The sequence below is a fragment of the Planococcus citri genome, chromosome 4, assembly GCF_950023065.1.
Source record: "Planococcus citri chromosome 4, ihPlaCitr1.1, whole genome shotgun sequence".
Taxonomy (NCBI): Eukaryota; Metazoa; Arthropoda; class Insecta; order Hemiptera; family Pseudococcidae; genus Planococcus; species Planococcus citri.
In genome coordinates this window covers 5152152-5174145 of record NC_088680.1, presented here as the reverse complement: position 1 = coordinate 5174145, position 21994 = coordinate 5152152, and the positions used below count along the sequence as shown (strand labels likewise).

General features: G+C 35.0%; 1 protein-coding gene across 1 annotated transcript; it reads right to left on the bottom strand.

Moving 5' to 3' along the window:
- Window positions 1-538: 538 nt before the first annotated feature.
- Window positions 539-19441, bottom strand: LOC135845949 (protein yellow-like). The gene is made up of 5 exons (XM_065364845.1): window positions 19184-19441; window positions 10614-10942; window positions 4184-4627; window positions 3584-4097; window positions 539-1103 (listed from the first exon to the last, which is right to left on the bottom strand). The coding sequence occupies exons 2-5, from the start codon at window positions 10888-10890 to the stop codon at window positions 1031-1033; spliced, it is 1308 nt and encodes a 435-aa protein (XP_065220917.1). The 5' UTR covers window positions 10891-10942; window positions 19184-19441; the 3' UTR covers window positions 539-1030.
- Between the last annotated feature and the right edge of the window lie 2553 nt (window positions 19442-21994).

Genomic DNA, 21994 nt, shown 5'->3' with positions numbered 1-21994 from the left:
ACAGCATATAGGATGCTTTGTAATGTTTCTAAGCTGTATCTGCATGTGTTACTCGTGTATACCGTACTTTCTTAATTGGAATAATTATCGTCATACTTGCCCCATTTGTGGGACACATATTGGAACGTATAAGAGTTTTTAGTTGAATAAGGTGTGATATTACATCGCGTTGATACGAGAAATATACCTAATACGAGCTCAGTATAAAAATATACTTGACGTTTTCACGTGCGAATTTGTCGTTTTTATTTTCCAGCAGTTTTCAACCCTTCCCTCTCCGCTCATCTGAGAACTTTTCCAATTCTCTAAAGACAATTTTCAAATCTAGGCCATTTTTGAAATTTTGGCTGAAGTAAAAAAATCAAGACTTGAAAAATTTCTGGCAAAAATCAAGATTTTATTGCGCTTCTGTAAAAAAATCTACACTGAGCTCATACAAAATTTTTCAAAAAGTCATAAAAAATCAAAAAGTTGGCTGGAAACTGTTGAACGACTCAAAATTACCATCGATTTACTTCATAGAGATGGAAAAATGTGGTCAACGCATGCACACTTAAATTTATTTTTCATTTTTAAAAAAAGAGGACACATAACAATAAATGCTTCGTTAAAAATTACTCGTAATAAGTACTTAATTTGAGAATGATATCTTAAAAATATAGGCTGCAAGATCACAGAAAAGTCTAAAAATTAAATTCTCCAACATAGCGACACAAGAACGCAATTACACGACGGTAAAAATAGAAGAAAAAAAATCGTACTTAGTACATACATAATACCTATTATATATAGAAAATACGTAATAATATAGAAACAATAAAAGGTTGACGACTAAATTGTCAACTCCAAGGCTTAATGGTACATATATAACGGAGGAAGAAGAGGGGTTTTGATTCGCAAAACTTGTACACTTTACACACATATGGACGATGCGGCGAGGTAACATCCTGTTCGCATGTGACAGCTTCCTGGTCAAATAGGATACACTTTTTAAGTAGGTAATTTTTTTGGTAGAGGATTTTTTATGTACCTAGATGCTGACGAAAGTATGCACGAATCCAGCTACAACGAACACCAGCAAACTGACAGCTGCGAGTCTGGAACTTTATTTATGAAAAAAAAAGAAAAAAATTTAATACATGTGGCTGTGGATGGTTTAGAAGACCAAAAAAAGCTTGTGAAGTTAGTAGGTTTTAATGCGCAAAAAATGGAAGCCGGTGCAGCGAACGAACGGAAAGTGGGTTTAGTTGGCGATTTTTTCAATACGTTACACACATGACAACCGTGACTTTTCGCTATAATCATAACCTAAACCTTGGCTCGAGAGTTACTGGTTTCCGCTGGTGGACATATCGAGTCGTATAACCAATTACCTCGTTGATGTTTGCTGTGGTGGTTAAAATCTGAGGCGAATACTCGTAAAGCTAAATTAGAGAACTTAGGTTTTTAGGTTAGTTGTAAATTTGAAGCTGTTGACGCGAAATTGTTCCAGAAACGTGAGGTTTGGGCAGAAATGAATGATGGGGGTTTCCAGGGTTTGAGCGGCGAGGTGATTCAGTCGTTCGCGAACGATTCGTTTAGTTTGATCGAATCGTTCGCGAACGATGGTATCAGGCTCAGTATTTGATCTGTGAATTAATCTCGTGTTGTTCTTACGTAACTTCAAATTTGAAATCCGGTAAGTCGTTCGCGAACGATTCGTTCATTCGTTCATTCGTTCGCGAACGATTCGATCGAACATATGAATGAATCATTCGCGAACGACTTGATTATTTTGTACCTCGAATTGTTCCCAAACACTTCATTGCACAAGTTCAGAAAATTCTATTGTGTATGAAGCATGAACCCACCGTTCACTCATTCGAATCAATTCGTTCGCGAACGTTTTGATCGTATTTGTTCAAACTGTATGCTCACTTGCTCAGCAATCAACTTAGTTCGATCAAATCGATTGCAAATCACCGATAATTCACGAGTTTGTTCGCGAACGATTCAATCGAATCATACCGATGTGATTCATTCGCGAACGACTCACCTATACTTCGATAGAATCGTTCACCAACTGACGAGATCATGTTTGCCAAAAACGTTTGAGTGCAGATGATTCTCCTATGTCCTATTTGATTCAGACGTTCGCGAATGATTCATTCTCAATCGAATTATTTGAAATTTATTGATTCGTTCGCGATCGAACGATTCATTAACCTCGATCAAATGTGATTCATTCATTATATGACCGATTTGCTCGTTTTGTAATTCCAAAATGTTTGAGAATAATTGTACTTTTTAGCCACTTTGATCAAATCGTTCACGAATGTTGTGATCAGAATGTGATTCATTCGCGAACGTTTTGCCTGTTTTCGATTTTTGTGGTTCTCGTTAACTTTTGGCAAATATCATTTACTTGATTTCATACTAGATGCTGGACAACATCGTTCGTGAACGATTCACTCACTTCGATCGAATCATTCGCGAACGATTTACTTTTTTTGAGATCAAACTCCGCGTTCGTAAATTTCATTTCATTCACTTCATTTTATCTAAGATCTTGGATAATATCGTTCGCGAACGATTCACTCACTTTGATCAAATCGTTCGCGAATGATTCGGTCAATTTGGAGTGATTCATTTCATATTTTTTGCAGAAATATCACTCATCTTATCATCTGATTTCGTCCCAGACGTTGGATAACGTCGTTCGCGAACGATTCACTCTCTTCGATCAAATCGTTCGCGAATGATTCGATCAATTCGGTGTGATTCAATCGCGAACGACTTGCTCATGTTGTGATTTCATATTGTATGCAAAAATGTCGAATATTTGATCTTATTCCAGACATGAGATGATGTCGTTCGCGAACGATTCGCTCATATCGATCAAATCATTAGCGAATGGATCATACCAATTTGATCGAATCATTCACGATCGATTCGATTTCTGTGGTTCTCAACTTTTGCCAAATTTCATCCTGTGTGCTGGACAACATCGTTCGCGAACGATTCACTCATTTTGATCAAATCGTTCGCGAATGATTCGGTCAATTTGGCGTGATTCATTTCATTTTTTTTTTTTTTTGCAGAAATTTCACTTATTTCATCATCTGATTTTGTCTCAGACGTGGGATAACGTCGTTCGCGAACGATTCACTCATTTTGATCAAATCGTTCGCGAATGATTCGATCAATTCCGTATGATTGACTAGCGAACGACTTGCTCATGTTGTGATTTTCATCTTGCAGGCAGATTTTTTTGATCTGTATGTCCAAATATGCTTTTAAGAGCCTTCGCACCCCTCTACCGCCCACCACCTGTTTTTTTTTTGTTTACTTTACATTGCTAACTAACTAGAACGACGAGAGCGGACACGCATCACGGTTCTGGAACAATATCGCGGAAGTGGGTTTTACACACACGGTATTTATCTAATAATCAAATTATTAAGTACCTACATCGGATACACCTACGTATTTAGATTAGAGTAAGTACACTACAAGCAAACCGTAACACATTAATTTTAAGTACGTTTTAAGCGGTCTCTCTAAAACTACGTAGCGTAATACAAAAAATACATCGATATCTTACGAAGAGTTATCACAGACAGTTCCTTTGATCGCCTGTTCGGTCGACGCGCTAAATATTCTAAAGTTAACATCGTCGTAGTTCAACTTGGAGTACATGAAATTGGGCAATCGATCGGTCAGCACCCACAATGTACCATTTTTATCGACCTTTAAATCGTTAGGGAACGACATGGTGGTCGAGTCGCTGGCAATGATGGCGTTATTATCGGTCGTGTAGTTTTTCTTCGAATTCCAACAACCGACAGCGTCCTTTTGGACTAGAGTGTAGAAAAGTACTCCAGTTTTATCGTCGAATGATTCGGCAGACGATTCGGATTTCCTTCCACGACATCCGAGCAATTTGTACGAATGGTATTGGTCCGAGGCGACGGTTTTGTTTTGAATGACTTGAGTAGATACGGCGAACTCTTTGGTAGATGCCATCGGATGGAAGTAGAGTAACTTGGAGCCGTCGGCTTTGGGCGAAGATAGAGCCAGACCGAAAATACCATCGTGCCATTGGAAGTTAATTCCACCTAAATGTGCGAAAAAAATTAATTTGTTATACATATTATTTATGGTCACTTACATGTATATGTACATATGTAGCCTATGACCTTACCTATGTTATAGTTGGTGGACAACGGATCGAAATGGAAGTAGTAGTGGGATACTCTCCAAGCATCGTTGCTAGCCAAATGATAAACTACCAAAGAATAGGTCATAATGTCAGCCAAGTACACGTAGGCGTTGTTACAGTCTTCCTTTGAAACATCGACGATGATATTGGCGAAGAAACTTTCATCCTTGTACGCGGTCTTGGGCAAAGGATAATCCAAGATCAACTTATCGGTAGTCAGGTCGTAAGCTTGGATTTTTGGCGCGTGAATGACCTCGATTTTACCCAACAAATTGATCACTCCGGCGTCGACGAGCCATAGACGATCGCAAACGTCTACGTTGACGCGAAAAACATTGGCTATTTTGCTAACTCCGTTGTTTCGGCGGATTTGATTTGCTTCCCAGTTTGGATACGGTTTTAGCTTGGGTGATTGCTCGGTGGTGGCTGGAATCAACACAGACAGGTTTTTGTATTAATTTTACAATCGAGTCAAGTGCATCCTTTGGATGGTAGCCAAGAATGCGAATGTGAGAAGTTTATTGACTGGTTGGATGCGGAAGTATAGGGTGGTTCGAAGATGCGACTTGTGATGATGGGTCAAGATACATATCTGACGATGGAAACGAGCTGGTTGGGATTTGATGAGGTGGAGTACGATTCAAGCTGAACTGTCGAGAGCTCAAGTTGGATGTGGTCTGAAAAAAGGTCACTGACCCCTACCTCCTTAATTCAAAATTTACTCGCGAAAAACAGGTTTTGGAAATTGAGAATTGGCATTTTTCAATGAATTTTGAGAGTTCAACAAATGTACGATTGAACATGGAAGGCCAATTCATGAATCAAGGCGTTGGGAAAATTGCACCCCTCCTCCCCTCCCACGAAGGTGAAATGAATCCGATTCCAGTTTCTCAGTATTGTGTTCTCATCTCAAAAATTGTTAAAATATTTGAAAATTTAACGATGGTGTCAACTTCATTTTTTTTAAATAAAAGTTTCTATAACGTTTTGCGATGTTTTCGCTATATTTTCATTTGTTGGGTGGAAATTTCGAACAAATTTTCTCATGAAATGGCAATTTTTCTTCAAATTGATAACTTTGTGAAAATTTTTATCAATCCTTTTCATAATTTTGTTACAATTATCAATTTTTTTCTTCATTTTTAGAATGTTTATAAAATCTACGTACCTAGGCATTTTTAATTATTTTTTGAGATTTTTTTTTGCTTGAAAAATATTTTAGGCATTTTAGAATTTTTTTTGTGTTTCAAAAACCAATTTTAATTGATTTTTGACTTTTTTTTTTACATTTTCAAAGTGGTCGAATTTTGGGCAAGCTATGACTTTTTTTTGTACCTTGCCTGCTTGATTGTTTTGTATTAGATTTTTCAAGCCGATTTTGATTATTTTTCGAGAAACATTTTAGTGGACTTTTTTAAGATTGACTCGAATTGAAAATTAAGTTGGATTCGCGGATTTCTTCCATTTTTTCTTCATACAAAGGTCTCGTAAAATAACCACAATATTTTCGGTCCTAACTCTTTGAGGAGCGAGGTCTTTGAGGTTTATCACGAAACAGCTGAACTTCGATTTGTAAGATTCGGATTTTAAAAAATAATTCACGAACGATTTCATCAAATCGAAGTGAATCATTTGTGAACGATTTTACCTAAAAAATAATCGATCATAAACGACTTGAAAAGAAATCATCGATTTTACCTAAAAAATAATCGATCATAAACGACTTGAAAAGAAATCAAAATTTGCGAACTGTTAAACGATAATCGAATGATCGAGAACGATTTGACGAATAACTTGAGAAAGAATCATTGGGAAGATTTAGCTGTAAAAAAATCATTCGCGAACGATTCAGGTTGAAAATAACTGGCCAAGAACGGTTTGAAAATGTAATTTGAGAAAGAATCATTCACAGGATTTACGAGTATCTTTTGAAAAATCATTCGCGAACGATTCGATCAAAATGAACTGAATCTTTCGCGAACGATTTCACCGTGGAAAAGTAATCGATCAAGAACAATTTGTCGCATGAGAATGAATCAAAATTCGTATTAGATTCAACTTGGAAAAAAAATTTATCGATCACGATTTCGTCCAGTGGGAGCGAATCATTCGCGAACGATTTGAACTGAAACTCTGAATCATTTGCGAACGATTCAGTCTAAAAATAATCTACTAAGAACGATTTTCGGGGATCTATTAGAATGAATCAATAAATATTTGTGAACGATTACGCGGAGAGTGAATCATTCGCGAACGATTTGAACTGAAAATGTGAATCACTCGCGAACGATTCAGTCTAAAAATAATCTACTGAGAACGATTTTCGGGGACCTATAAAAATGAATCATTAAATATTTCTGAACGATTACACTGTGAATCATTCGCGAACGATTTGAACTGAAAATCTGAATCATTTGCGACGATTCAGTCTGAAAATTATCTACTGAGAACGATTTTCAGGGACCTATAAAAATGAATCAATAAATAGTTGTGAACGATTACGCGGTGAGTGAATCATTCGCGAACGATTTGAAATGAAAATGTGAATCACTCGCGAACGATTCAGTCTAAAAATAATCTACTGAGAACGATTTTCGGGGACCTATAAAAATGAATCATTAAATATTTCTGAACGATTACACTGTGAATCATTCGCGAACGATTTGAACTGAAAATCTGAATCATTTGCGACGATTCAGTCTGAAAATTATCTACTGAGAACGATTTTCAGGGACCTATAAAAATGAATCAATAAATAGTTGTGAACGATTACGCGGTGAGTGAATCATTCGCGAACGATTTGAAATGAAAATCTGAATCATTCGCGAACGATTCAGTCTAAAAATAATCTACTGAGAACGATTTTCAGGGACCTATAAAAATGAATCAATAAATATTTGTGAACGATTACGCGCTGAGTGAATCATTCGCGAACGATTTGAACTGAAAATGTGAATCATTCGCGAACGATTCTGTTTGAAAATAATGTACTGAGAAAGACTTTCGGGGACCTATAAAAATGAGTCAATAAATACTTGTGAACGATTACGCGGTCAGTGAATCATTCGCGAACGATTTGAACTAAAAATCTGAATCATTCGCGAACGATTTGAACTAAAAATCTGAATCATTCGCGAACGATTTGAACTAAAAATCTGAATCATTCGCGAACGATTTGAACTAAAAATCTGAATCATTCGCGAACGATTTAATCTGAAAATAATCTACTGAGAACGATTTTCAGGGACCCATAAAAATGAATCAATAAATATTTGTGAACGATCACGTGGTGAGTGAATCATTTGCGAACGATTTAAGCTAAAAATCTGAATCATTCGCGAACGACTTGAACCAAAAATCTGAATCATTCGCGAACGATTCACCCTAAAAATAATCTATTGAGAACGATTTTCAGGGGCCTATAAAAATGAATCAATAAATATTTGTGAACGATTACACGCTGAGTGAATCATTCGCGAACGATTCAGTCTGAAAATAATCTACTGAGAACGATTTTCGGGGACCTAAAAAAATGAATCAATCAATATTTGTGAACGATTATGTGGCGAGTGAATCATTTGCGAACGATTTGAGCTAAAAATGTGAATAATTCGCGAACGATTCAGTCTAAAAATAATCTACTGAGAACGATTTTCGGGGACCTAAAAACATGAATCAATAAATATTTGTGAACGATTACGTGATGAGTGGATCATTCGCGAACGATTTGAACTCAAAATCTGAATCATTCGCGAACGAGTCTGTTTGAAAATAATGTACTGAGAAAGACTTTCGGGGAACTATAAAAATGAGTCAATAAATACTTGTGAACGATTACGCGGTAAGTGAATCATTCGCGAACGATTTGAGCTAAAAATCTGAATCATTCGCGAACGATTCAGTCTAAAAATAATCTACTGAGAACTATCTTCGGGTACCTATAAGAATGAATCAATAAATATTTGTGAACGATTACGCGGTGAGTGAATCATTCGCGAACGATTTGAACTGAAAATCTGAATCATTTGCGAACGATTCAGTCTAAAAATAATCTACTAAGAACGATTTTCGGGGACCTATTAGAATGAATCTATAAATATTTGTGAACGATTACGCGGAGAGTGAATCATTCGCGAACGATTTGAACTGAAAATGTGAATCACTCGCGAACGATTTAGTCTGAAAATAATCTACTGAGAACGATTTTCGGGGACCTACATATTAGAATGAATCAATAAATATTTGCGAACGATTATGCGGTGAATCATTCGCGAACGATTCGATCAAGAGGTTGAAAAATTTCAGTGAATCGAAGCAGATTTCCATGCTATTTTCAGTCAATTTTGGCACGATTTAGCAAGATTTCAAGTGACCAGTTTTTGAATTCTAAAAATTATTTTATCATCATTTTGTGAACGATTTTTCACATTTCGAGTTGATTTCTCGAATTTTTTGAATGAATTTTCTAAAAAATTTTGTGATAATTTTAAATTTTAGCGAATTTTTTTTTTTTTTTGATGAGGTGTTTATAATTGCAGGATTACTGCACTTGGGAAGAAAAGGGTTTCGATTTGGTTTATTAGGTTGGTGTTTTTTAGTAGCTTATGGTTATGAATTTTTGGATTTCAGAAGGGTTGTATGGGATAAATTAAATTTTTGAGAAGGGCATTTCAAAATTTCAATATCTAATTCAAATTTCAACCATTTCAATTAATTTTTCAAATTTTGTAAATTAGAAAATTTTATTCGGATTTTTCTCAAAAAAAATGGAGATGATTCTTATTATTTTAATAACATTGAATTCTAATTCAAATTTAAGATCACTTACCCCCCCCCACTCTATCATCTCCTCTGTTTATTGTATGAATTTGACCCCTCGCCATACCCTTAGTTTTTATTTTTCAAGATTAATGAGTTAAGGGAGGCATCGAGAGGTTGCAATTGGTTCAATTTTCCATGACAAAAATTAATTTTATGCAAATAATGCGACGAGGAGACCAGATGAGCATGAAATCGTACAGAATCCAACGTTTCTGAGAATATATTTGCCTACTTGCAACATCTCAGGCACTAATACTAAAGCATCTTCTACTTATTGTGCCATTTGCTTGCATATTTTCTCGAAATCATGGTACGATATTAAGACACGATTGTTAGCAAATCCCCCATTAAATCTATTATTTACGAGGATTGGTTTTCGACGACGCGAAGATGACTTTAATGCGCAAAAATACCACAAAACTTGTTCGAGTGTAATGTTGTTACAAGATACTCGTTGTAGCTCCCCCGTGTTTATAAACGCTTCGGTTACCTATGTACTAAATTGTATCGGAATCATCGACGAATCAACCCATATAGGATTCGTTTCGAATTCAAATTACCTTGGCGATGAATAATGCGTGGATGGAATGGCTTAGAAGAAGTCGAACCATAAGAGTGTGTTCGGCATTAGCAAAATATTGGCGAAAAAAAAATTGGAGGGAAAATACAACAAGGCGAGAAATCATCCCATTATATCGAAATTATTAATAGCTCGTTCATTTTAGCGAGTAAACGAGCGATTGTTTGGTATATAGGATGATGATGATGAGGCGGCTCAGGCAGCAGCAAAGTACATCAGACGGTAGGCATCTAGTCGACCCTGAAGAGTATTAAAGTGGAGAGCACGATTTGAGTAAATTAATTGCTCCAGTAGGACGGACGCGGACGGCGCGACGCGTATATAAACATTGTCCATTTGTCTCAAGCTAACATGTACGAGTAGTAAAATATACCCGGAGCTGTCTTGTCTTGTCTGTTGTGGCGGAGGTAATTTAAAAATAATTCGCTTACACAGTCGACGTTAGTATAAGTAAAAGGCGCAAAGATGGGGGGCCGAAGAAGGGGGTGTATATAACCTCGCAGCTCTACGTTGGAATGGTGTAGCATAAAAATGTGATTTTCACATAACTCGAAGACCGGAGACGATAACACGAGCTACTTTCCGTTTCCTTTGGCTAAAGTTGAACTGCGAAAAGCCCGTGGTTCCCATAAATTTACATAACAATAGGCCTCACATACTACATGTCCAGTTTAGACGATTCAAGTCGAAGGTTATATACGACGAAGAACGGAAAAGGGAAAGATGATCGTGGAGCATGCTTATATACTCGTAATTAGCCTCGCTACTATAGTTTTACTGGAGCCCTTGCCCATGATTTAATAATCGTACTATAAGAGAGGATCACAGAGTAAATACGTCATTGGCGCCCTGAGCTAAACCCGATTACGCATACTGAGCATCGTCGACGACGACGATGTAGAATTTCCCAAGTGTGTGAGTCATGCTATAGGGGCACCTTTATATGTGCTCGTATCTAGTCTCGACTCGATGCGGTTAATCGAGAATAAATAAAATGTGCAGAATATTTACCATCTAAATCGATATAAGTTAACGTGGCCGCTGTTCCTGATTTCCATTGAGGAAGCGTGACGAATAACTTATTCCTCCAACGTTCCAAACCCAAAGGCAGGTTGTTCTCCGGGATGAATTCTCCATTTCGGATGGCTTCATTTCGAGCATCTTCGCTGGGGAACTCGAAATCGACGATTTTCCAGCTGAATCTCTCTTGCAGGCTATTGGTGGCTGCTGCGGTCAAGCAAACGAGACCCAATAAAACGACTAGAATGGCGAGATTTTGGGATTCCATTTCGTCTTTTTCTGATTCGTCTACTATACTATAGGTAAATCCTAATGCGCACCTGGAAAATACAAAAATCGATGTGTGTTGAATTGTTTGTTGAATCGAATTGATATTATGGGAATCGCGAGAAGAGAGATAATTATCTTAACGAGTCAACTTCGTGTTGCGAATTTCGCCTTAGAAGGCCGCGCCGCAATGGAAGGCTGATGAATTTGCAAGAATATGGTGTTGAGGGGGAGAGGGAAAAGGAGGGTACTGGTTCGTGACACCTTTATGTAGGTTTTAAATCACATGTGCTATTATTTGCGATGGTTTTGAAAGAGGTAAAAAGTGGTACATACAATGTAGGTAAGGTACGTGCTATTTGGAATATGATTATTATGAGTTTGGTATTGTTTCATTTGTAAGTTGAGTTATTTGATGGAAAAGTGACTTGGAAATTGAAATATTGGCGAGGAAGTTTAGTTTAAGTGGGAGATAGTATCCGGAAAATTGAAAAAAATTGAGCTTTCTTGTCATCCTTGGAGTTGGGCCAGAAGTACTTAACGTTTTGGGTAAATTTTAAAAAAAAATGTTTTTTTTGTCTATTTTGGGCACCCTTGGTTATGTGGCCCTACTCCCCTCTTAATCTTGAAAAAAATTGATTCTGGAGTTAATTTTTCCAAAATGGAATTTCGTAATGGCAGAAAAACCATGAAATTGATAAAAGATATTGTAATTTTCGACATTTGTGATTCATCCATCTTCATTCAAGTCGCTGATAAAGGCCTTAAAGTGGCATCGAATTTCACAGTCAATGGGTCAGTCAGAAACTGGAGGGTGTCCACAGCCCTGCAAGTCCTGATTTTTGGCGATGTGTCCTGCAAGTCCTGCAATTATCCTGCTTTTCAACAACTTTATCAAAAAGTTTTTTTTTTCTATTAGACTTTGAATTTTCAATTTATTTTATTTTTTTGTGGAATTTTGAAAAATTTTGTAAAATGTGTAGAAATGGTCTTTAGAAGATGGAAAAATTCAAAAATGAAGAAATTTGCTGCTGGAGCAAGCATCAACAAATTCTTTTGCTCTCTCTTATTTGTTGTAAATTAGTATTTTGGAAGACCAGGAATGTATTTTTTTCTATTTTTTTTTTTGTTGCACCGTATTCATCGAACCTGTCTTCAATCCATCAACGACTGCGGTTTTAGCCGCATTTCAACGTTTCCGAAATCACAGAGGTATACCTGCAATAATGTACTCTAATAACGCGACAAATTTCCTTGGTGCTAAAAATAACATTGAGAAGAATAATCCCAAACTCGCTATCAAATGGAAATTTATTTCCCCTAGAACACGGCATCAAGGCGGAGTCTGGGAAGCTGCAGTCAAAGCTGGAAAGAAACATCTGCTAGCTGCAACAAAAGGAGCTGTTCAAACTGAAGAAGAGTTCAAAACAGTTCTTACTACTGTTGAGGCAATCCTCAACTCTCACCCTTTATACGCCTCCCACAATTCAACCGATTTGGATGAAATCGATGTCCTCACGCCATCTCATTTTTTAATTGGCTCAAGCTTACTTGAAAAATACAATCCTAGCCCTTTCGACATTACATTGGGCAAAAGATTGACACTTCAACGTCAGATTATGGAATCTTTCTGGCATAATCTGAAATCGAGTTATCTTGCCAAACTTCAGACTCGCTTGAAATGGAAAAATCCAAACCCAATCTCTCAATCAGTGATATTGTCATCTTAAAGGAGAATTTGTCGCTGTGTTCATGGCCACTTGGAAGAATCATTGATGGCAAACCAGATACCAAAGGCCACTTATGAAAAGTCAGTGTGAAAGCCAAAGGATCGATTTTCAAAGTGTAAATTTTTGTTTTTTTTTACCCGCTCGATGTAAATAATCTTATGTAATCATATTTTTACTCATTGTGTAGCTTACTTTAATTACTACTCGATGTACATATGTGACGTGCTCTACGAGAATCGACCTTAGTGCAAAAAGTGTGTTTTGAGAAACACGCATATGAAGTTTTGAAGTGTGTTTGCCCCTTCTTTTCAGGTTGGTAGGCAACAGAAACGTCTCCAGTAGTTTCCTATAGGTCCTCTTTGGCTCTGTGACCGTTTCTGGAAATCAGTCATAACCGTGAAGTCCTAACACTGCCGGGCTAGCCGTGTGGCGCAGCTGAGGGACTGTCACGCGGAAGGTACGGAGTTCGATCCTATCCAGAGTCAACAATTTTTTTAAATTTTTTTCAATTGTATTATTTATTTTAATTTTTTTTAAGCAGATTTTTCACCAAAAATGTAATTTATTCTACTTTTTTTTTTTTTAAATTAATATCTAATGAATTGACAAGTTTTTTCAAAGTGAAATACACGAATGAGGTTTGAAAACTGTTTGTACGCAAATTAGGTTATTTTTTACTGCCAGAATCATGAAAAATTAAAAAAATGAATTTTGAGTTGATCTTGGCCCTAACCCACAACTTTGCGGTCGATTTCCGAGGAAAGTGAAGGAGATACGAAGTTGCGGTTTGCGCCATTGGAAAGAGCGTCTTTTTTTCTATATGGATCACTCAGTAACTTGAAACCCCCTTTTTTGCACTAAGGTCGATTCTCATAGAGCACGTCACATATACATATAATTTATATTTATCTTAAGACCCCTGGTTTTCCTGAGGGTGCTCTGTTTAGATATAAAACGCACTCTATCTTCTATCTAGTTACCAACTCTCATCTCTGTACATATTTTACCTGTTCTTGTAACAGTCCACTTTTATCCGTTGTACATTGTATACCTGTAAATAAAGCTAGTCAGCTTGTAATGAGTATTTTCTTTCTTTTTATGCGTATATTTGCGAAACAGGGTTTTTTTCTTTTATCGAATTAGACTACAAAAAATAATTTAAAAAGGTGTAAACTTTGTAAAATTTTTTTTCCATGTATTTTGATTTTTTAAATTTTTATTGAAAAATTGTGAGCGATTGAAGGAGGGGGGGGGGGTTCTAAAAGAAAGAAGTTCGCTTAGACGCCCCCTCTGAAAAAATGTGTAAATGTCCAAAGACATTTTGAAAAAACGAACAATAGACGTGAGAAATATTGACACCGCCTCCTCCCAGAAGTCGTCCAGTGTTTGAAAAATGTCGTGCTTTTTCTGTTAGACTTTTATGAAAGGTCTATCAGCTGAATACTCTGAATTGTGGCCCTTTTTCGGAAGGTGGGGGGGGGGGGGTCGAGGTGAGCAAGTGGGTATGAAAAATGAAATATTTGTTTTCATCTTTTTATTTACTTATGATCCTTTTCTTCTCATACACACGCCCAATCCTCCTTTTGTCCAAATTAGTGAGATGCTGAAATTATTCCTCATTTGTTCCTTTTTCTGTCTCTTTTTTTCTTTTTTTTTCTCTTGCACTCTCTTCTCACTTTATATGTACCTAAAATCGACGTTCTTATACGAATATTTAAATTAGTATTATCGACCAATCAAATGAGAAGAGTGGGATGAAATTAAATCGGATAAAGGAGTCGTGTGATAGCCAATACTTTCAGATCGACCTAACTTTTTCACAAATTTTGATCAAAATCCACGATGAATTTCAAATCTTGTAGGGTGTTGGTAGGGACCTCTCGTAACTCTGAATTAGTTTGTTGTATTGTGAAATAAGATTCATTCGACTAATAAATGATTTATTTTGTTTCTCTGTTTCAGGTGAGTCGCAATTTTTGTCAATGCCAAAAAAATTTTATACCGAGCAAAGATACATCAAAAATGCATGTTTAAATACATCATCAACCGAAATTTTGGATCTGAACTGCATTTTTTCGAGTTTTGCTGAATTTTTTTGAAGATCAAATTTTGGGCCATAATAAATAGGTATAGTTTTGTAGATCAATTTGTATAGAGTTCACCGCCAATGACATTTGGAAAAATTTGGCATCCCTTCCCCTCCTCCCCTTATTTTGTGTTTGTGTGATTGATGTTTAAAAAATCTGGAAAATTGGAGTAATTGATTAAGAAAAATCAGGGAAAATGGTTTTCCTGGAATTTTCCAAATTTGAAAAAATATACGAACTAACCGCCCCAGTCCCAACCACCCCCCCCCCCCCCATCTACGTCAAAAAATAAGGTTCTTCATTTTTTTTTCCTTCAAAACTCAGCATTAAGTAGTGATTTTTCGAAGAAGAAAGAATGTGTTTCACCAGAAATGGAAATATAATATTATGTACATATTTCAACTCAGACGTGATTTATACTCGACACTCGTGTGCATCTGTGCAATTAGATAGTATTCTCCATAGAAGGATAAATTTACAATGTATACCTACCTACCTGAGCAATATGAGAAATGGCAAAAATATATCATATGTACTTCTATAAAATGATCACTACGTTTATCGTTGGATTATGTTGTATAATCGTAATCATTCATTATGGTACTGATCATAAATTAGTGATTGTTTAATGTTCATGTAATAGCACCAAGCACTCCTCGTACCTGTAGGTAAATGCAACCTTGTTGCATTTTTCTTTCCAAGTGCACTGCACAAATACACGATGTACCTATGTAGTTATTATACAATTCAAACTTATGTATCTTTACCTACATATACGATGATGTAATTGAAAAGTATGTATCTAATCGTGGTTTATGTGCGAACTCGTTAACAGTACCCTTTCTATTTTTATAATATTTTGTGATTACCTATATGTACTATGTGCATTGACATTAGACATTCTGAATGGGCTGAGGAAGGGATTTTTGTACATAAGTCCAAACCATTTCGGCAAAATAGATGGGTCGTTCAAGGGTCAGAAAACAAGAATTTATTTTAAAATCGAACAATTTCTTATGATTTGTCAAAATATTGGGATAATTTCAGTAAAATTGACCTATTATGTGGTCAGATTTAGTTTATAATGTAATCTTTCGTGTGGGTGGGTAGGTGTGGGGGGGGGGTGAAATTAGGTACATAGCGAAATTCAGGTTTTCAAATCACACCTTTTCAGTCGTTTAAAATTCAAAAATACTTACTGAAAGGAGTTGACGTTTAAGATGTAACTTCACAAATTAGGGTACCTAGCTCATAATTTCATCAATATGGTCCCCCCTCCCCGTTGACGCACATGACTAAAATCTTGAAATCCCAACAAACATCAAACAATTTCTAGCTCTAGATCAAATCTCAAAACAATTTGAAATCTCGAGATCTCAAAAAATAAAATTCTCGAGATCTCAAAACCACAAAAATCTCACAATGTCAAGATCCATAAAACCAAAAAACTATCAAAACATCATGAGATTCAGAAATGTTGAAATTCAGAAAAAAATCAAGAGATTTTGAGATTAAAAAACGCTTTAACCCATAAAATATAACATTTTCACTCTCAAAATCAGAAAATTTCAAAATCTCAAGATCAAAAAAATTTTTTTAGATCTCAAAACCAAAAAATCTAACAATTTTAAGATCATAATAAAATCAGAACATCCTGAGATTCATAAATTTCAAAATCTAAAAAAATTTTTTCAAGATTTTGAGATCGAAAATGCTTTAAATCTGAAGATATAGAACATTTTGAATCTCAAAAATCAAAAAAATCTCAAAATTTCAACATCAGAAAATTTTGAGATCTCGAAACCAAAAATCTTAACAATTTTGAGATTAATATAATCAGTCTGAACATCCTGAGATTCAGAAATCTAGAAAAAAATCGCGAACATTCTGACTCTCAAAATCGAAATTTCAAAATCTCAAGATCAAAAAAATTCTCAAAATTTCAAAACAAAAATACTTATTTCAAAGTATCCAGATCAATGAAATCAGAACATCCTAAGATTCAAAAATCTCGATACCTAGAAAAAAAATCTAGAAATTTTAACATTATAAAATTTCAAAATTTCAAAACCGAAAAAAACTTGGAATTTACAGACAGAGAAATTTTGAAATCTCGAAATGAAAAAATCTAAATCTCGAGACAAGGATATTTTGAAACAAAAAAAAGTGTTCCATTCACAAGATGAGAAAAAGACTTGAAATTTTGAGACGAAAAAATCTTGACATCTGCAGACTAAGTGAAGATAGAACATTTTGACAATCAAAAAGTCTCGAAATTTCAACATCAGAAAATATCAAAAAATTCTCCAAATTACAATTTCTAAATCAAAAAGATCAATCTATAAAAAAATGACGAGATTTGAGATCAAAAAATTGCTTTAAATCAGAAAATAGAAAACTTTTATGAACACATTTTCACTCTCAAAATCGATCAAGATCAATAAAATCAGAACATCCTGAGAAATTCAGAAATCTTGAAATCCAGAATAAAATCACCAGATTTCTTGATCAAAAAACGGTTTAAATTTGAAGCCAGAAGAACATTTTGCATCTTGAAATTTCAACAACAGAAAATTTCAAAAATCTTGAGATCAAAAAAATTCTCGGAATCTCAAAACCAAAAAAGCTCACAATTTCTAGATATCAATAAATAATCAAAACATCCTAATATTCAAAAAAATTTCGAAGTCTGGAAAAAAAATAACGAGATTTCGAGATCAAAAAACGCTTTAGGTAAATCTGAAAATAACAAATTTTCAAACATTTCAAACATTTTGACTCTCACAAAGTCAAAAAATCTATAGAAATTCCAACATTGGAAAATTTCAAAATTTCGAGATCAAAAATACTCAAACTTTGAAGACAGAAATATTTTGAAATTTCGAGGTAAAAAAATTCTCGAAATTTCGAGACTGGGAAATTTCGAAACAAAAAAATATTGAATTCACAAGATGAGAACAAAACACTTGAAATTTTGGACGAAAAAATCTTGACATCTGCAGACAAAATGTAACATGTCATGAACTCTTGACGTCGAAAAGTCTCAAAATTGGTGTTTGAAAAGTCTTGAAATGTGAAGACCAAAAAATTTTGACATCTTGAAATAAAAAAAAAAGAATTGAATTTTCAAAATGAAATTTATTTTATGAGATAAATTGTACGAAACCCCTTTTTTTCTTGGCCTTACCCCTCCCTCTCCCCTTCCCGAGAAAATCACGCTCACAGCTCGAATTTCAATTAAAAAATCTTCAGAACTGAAATTTTTTTATTTCGTTAAGAAATCAGCTTTAAGATGTTGAAAAATTTTGAAATTTACCCCCCCCCCTCCCTCCCCTCTCCTCCCGCTCACAAAAGTCTCTTCTATATTTTGATTGACGTCAACTAAAAGATGAGTAGTTTTTTTTCTGTAAAAAAAATCATTCGGTAAGATTTGTATGCCAAAAAATACTTTCATGAGAATTTTTTTTTCGACATTGAATTACTTGTCGTTTCGCTTTGCCAAAAAAAATTAAACATTCCTAAAAATATACGATCTCGCAGATCAAATAGTTTCATGACACCAATTACATTTTCGCGTGATATTAATTTTGCCTCATTGACACAATTTTCAGTAGGTAGGTACAGTTTTCTTCGAATAAAATCGAATAAATGAATGAACTCTCTTTTCAAACAGAAATGATGAAATTATAGGGGACTTGGCAACGAAATTTTTAATGAAAAAAATGACAAATCTAAACTTATGTAAACTCGATAGAATAAAAGCACATTTCATATTCTTATCAATTTTCGTAATTTTTTTCTCTCTTTCAGCTGATGAAAAAATTCCACTCATTAGCTACGGATGGTTAATTTTTTCAATATGTTTTTAGTTTAATTTTTCTATATTATCGAAAAGTTTCAATGGAGAGAACAAAATTCTTGAAATTCACGTCAAGAGATTAAACAATATCACGTATTGTTATCGCGTATTTATTATTTTATTTACATGCTTGATTAGGAATGGGAATTCTTATTTTTTCAAATAATTGTGTAGGTCTTGTTTTGTAATGTATTTCACTCACTTTATCTGTTCTCGACTAATTTTTTGATTTTTTTCCCCCTTCAAAATGGCTCTATTTTAATAGCAAAAAAAATGCGAATTCACCAACCAGGAAAATCATCTTATCTAGATAATTTCCAAACGTTTGAAAATTTTCCAAATTACGTTTTCGAGCTCGACTAGCTACCTACCGAACTACTCATTTAGCTAACGATATAATAGGATCAAATTTCCTATATATTTAACGCTCAAATTAAATAATATAGACGTTAAAATTTGAAGAAAAAAAAATTACGCAAATAGGAAGCTACATTGTATGTACGTTTGAGGCCTACCGTTAATGATATCGACATCAATACGTTAAAAAATTATAATAATTTAGCTCATTAGAAAAATATATTAATAATATTCAGGAAGTTGGTAGAGAGAAACACTTACCTTGATCGAGATCACAAGTCTCTTCAGAAGGATAACCACAAACAAAATACTAGACTAGCCGCTGCCGAATTAGAATATTATAGAGAAGAAACTTAGCAGCTTCGAGTATACTACGATAGCTGTCCACTCACGTTCGAGTATCTACTCTCGCACACAAGCACACACTCGACACTGGAATTATTCGATATTTCGCGAACCGTCGACCGAACTCGAATGGTTTACTAAACGCCAATACACGATTTGATAGCGTGTATAAAAATCTGTATAGCTGCGGGCCCTATTCGGTAAGATGACCAAGGTCGTCTTTTAACCTGATATAAACTTCCTGCAATCATGATTATTCCCTTCTACCCCCCCTCGCTCACTCACCAGTCACCACCCTCGCGTCGCGATGCTGGACACGGTAGGCAATCGTAATAATATCATTGTCGATGCGTCTAACGATTCGGTCTTTTCCCCCTTATCACTTTTCTTTCGCTAATCTAATTAAATACGCTATTTTACGCTGACGAATACGAGATACGTCATGGGTAGGTAACGGGTTCTGCAATTTTTCCGGTGAGTTATTCGGCGTAGGAAATGGGGAAGGCGTCGGGGTGATGCCATCTTGGCCCAGTGTTTATCGAAGTGAGAATATCCGTCTACTAAGGATGAGATCATCAGTTATCAGTAATACAGCATCAGCTGATTGATGTTTTGGTATCCGGATCATTGAATGTGATTGGGGCGACAGCGAGTGGTTGAAAATGGTTGCTCGAGATACGGATAGGGTTAAGGGGAGAGGGAAGGGTTCAGTTGCAGGAAAATCTTCTTTTGTACATTTGGTGATGAAATAAGGTTTATGGAGAAGAATTTTTGTAATGTTTTATCAATTTTACATGATTTTTTTGGGGTTTTATTCATTAATCAACTGGTCTCTTCGATTCTGGCCGATTACGCAATTTTTTGTTTTTTTTGACAATATAATGTCGCTTTTTGAAAAATTTTTGTGACGTAAGTTTTTGTAACTTTTTGAGTCACTTTCATTTTTATCCAAATTTTTGCAAAAAATGGGGCTATTTGCGGTAGGTTAGACATGTTTACATATTATTTATAAGTTTCAGCACGCTGGTGATTTTTACATTTTATGATCTGGAGCCTGTTCTAATTGATCAAATAAAGTCAAACTTTGGAAATGGGATTTTCATGGAAGCTAGAATTGACCCCTGCAGCTGGAAGGGTCAAAGTTGAAAATTACAGAAAGGTCCTTTTTTTTTGGAGAAGCATAATTTGGCCCCAGATTGATGAAAAGAGTCCCAATTCATACCATCAGTGAGTATTGCCATTGTGAACAACATATCCAAATTTCAGCTTCCTAGGTCATCCCCACCCCATTTAAGGTGGAAAACCCCTAATTTCGACCTTATTTTTGACCCCACCTCACTCTTAAAACTGACCTAAGGAGCCTCAATGTCCAGCATACAATGGGATGGTGCCACTTGAGTGTATTTTGCGAGTTTCAACCTTCCAACCCTATTTGATCCCTCTCCAGAGTCAAAAAAGTGGATTTTTTGGCTATTTTACGTGTTTTTCGACCTTTAGGAAAACACCCCCAAATTGACCTAGAACGTCCAAATTTTCACAATACATTGGGAGGATGTACCCGAAGTGCCTTTTGCAGGTTTCAACTTTCTAACCCTATTTGATCCCTCTCCAGGGTTAAAAAAGTGGATTTCTTTGGCTGTTTTACATGTTTTTTGACTTTTAGGAAAGTCTACAGCCCCTCCAAGTTGACCTAGTTGGTTCAAATTTTCACATTAAATTGGGAGGATGTACCCGAAGTGCCTTTTGCAGGTTTCAACTTTGTAACCCTATTTGATCCCTCTCCAGGGTAAAAAAAAGTGGATTTTTTGGCTATTTTACATGTTTTTTGACCTTTAGGAAAGCCTACAGCCTCTGCAAATTGACCTAGTGGATCCAAATTCTCACAGTACATTGGGAGAATGTATCAGAAGTGTCTTTGGCTGGTTTCAACGTCAAGATTTTCTAGATCTTCTCACTTCTGTCAATTTTTATTATTTTTTTTTCGTGTTTTTTTACTTTTTTTTAGTAAATTTTTTGTACATTTTGACAAGTTTTCTCAATATTTTCGACTTTTATTTTTTTGAAAAATGTTTCATCAATTTTCAGGGTACTTTTCATTTTTTTTTTGAAAATCTATTTTTTTCTTATCGGGGGGGGGGGGTGTCTTCGAGTATTTTTGTGTGCTTTTAAACAATTTCAATGATTTTCTCATTATTTTTGGTGTCATTTGATGATTTGATGTTTTCTTCTGTAAATTCACTTTTTTTCTCGTACTTCACTGGAGGATTTTTTTTTCAGATTATGATCAGTTTTCACAACGTTCCACAAAAGTTGAGCAAAATTTCATCGATTTTAATTTTTAACATTATTTTGAACATTTTTCTGACATTGAACACATTTTTTTAGTCATTTTGAACCATTGAAAAAATTTATCTGCAATTTTAATAAGTAGATTTTCAGTCATTTAAATGCGATTTTCATTATTTTATTTGTGTTTTATTCATTTTAAGATCACTTTCAACAAATTTTGTCAATTTTACATTTTTTGATGATATTTTTTTAAAATTTCAATCCGATTTAAACAGTTTTCTGATATTAAATAATTTTTTATAAAAGTGATATTTTATAAATTTATTGTAACTAGCAAATTTATCAAATAATTTTCACTAAATTTTGTGCATTTTTCTGTCAATTGAACCTTTTTTTGGCCATTTTGAACCTTTGGCAACACTTTATTTTTATTTTAAT

Coding starts and splice junctions, on each gene's coding strand:
- LOC135845949 (XM_065364845.1), bottom strand. CDS start 10,890: ATGGAATCCCAAAATCTCGCCATTCTAGTCGTTTTATTGGGTCTCGTT. Junction 4,628..10,613: donor AACTTATATCGATTTAGATG/GTAAATATTCTG, acceptor TGTTGATTCCAG/CCACCACCGAGCAATCACCC. Junction 4,098..4,183: donor GTCCACCAACTATAACATAG/GTAAGGTCATAG, acceptor TCGCACATTTAG/GTGGAATTAACTTCCAATGG.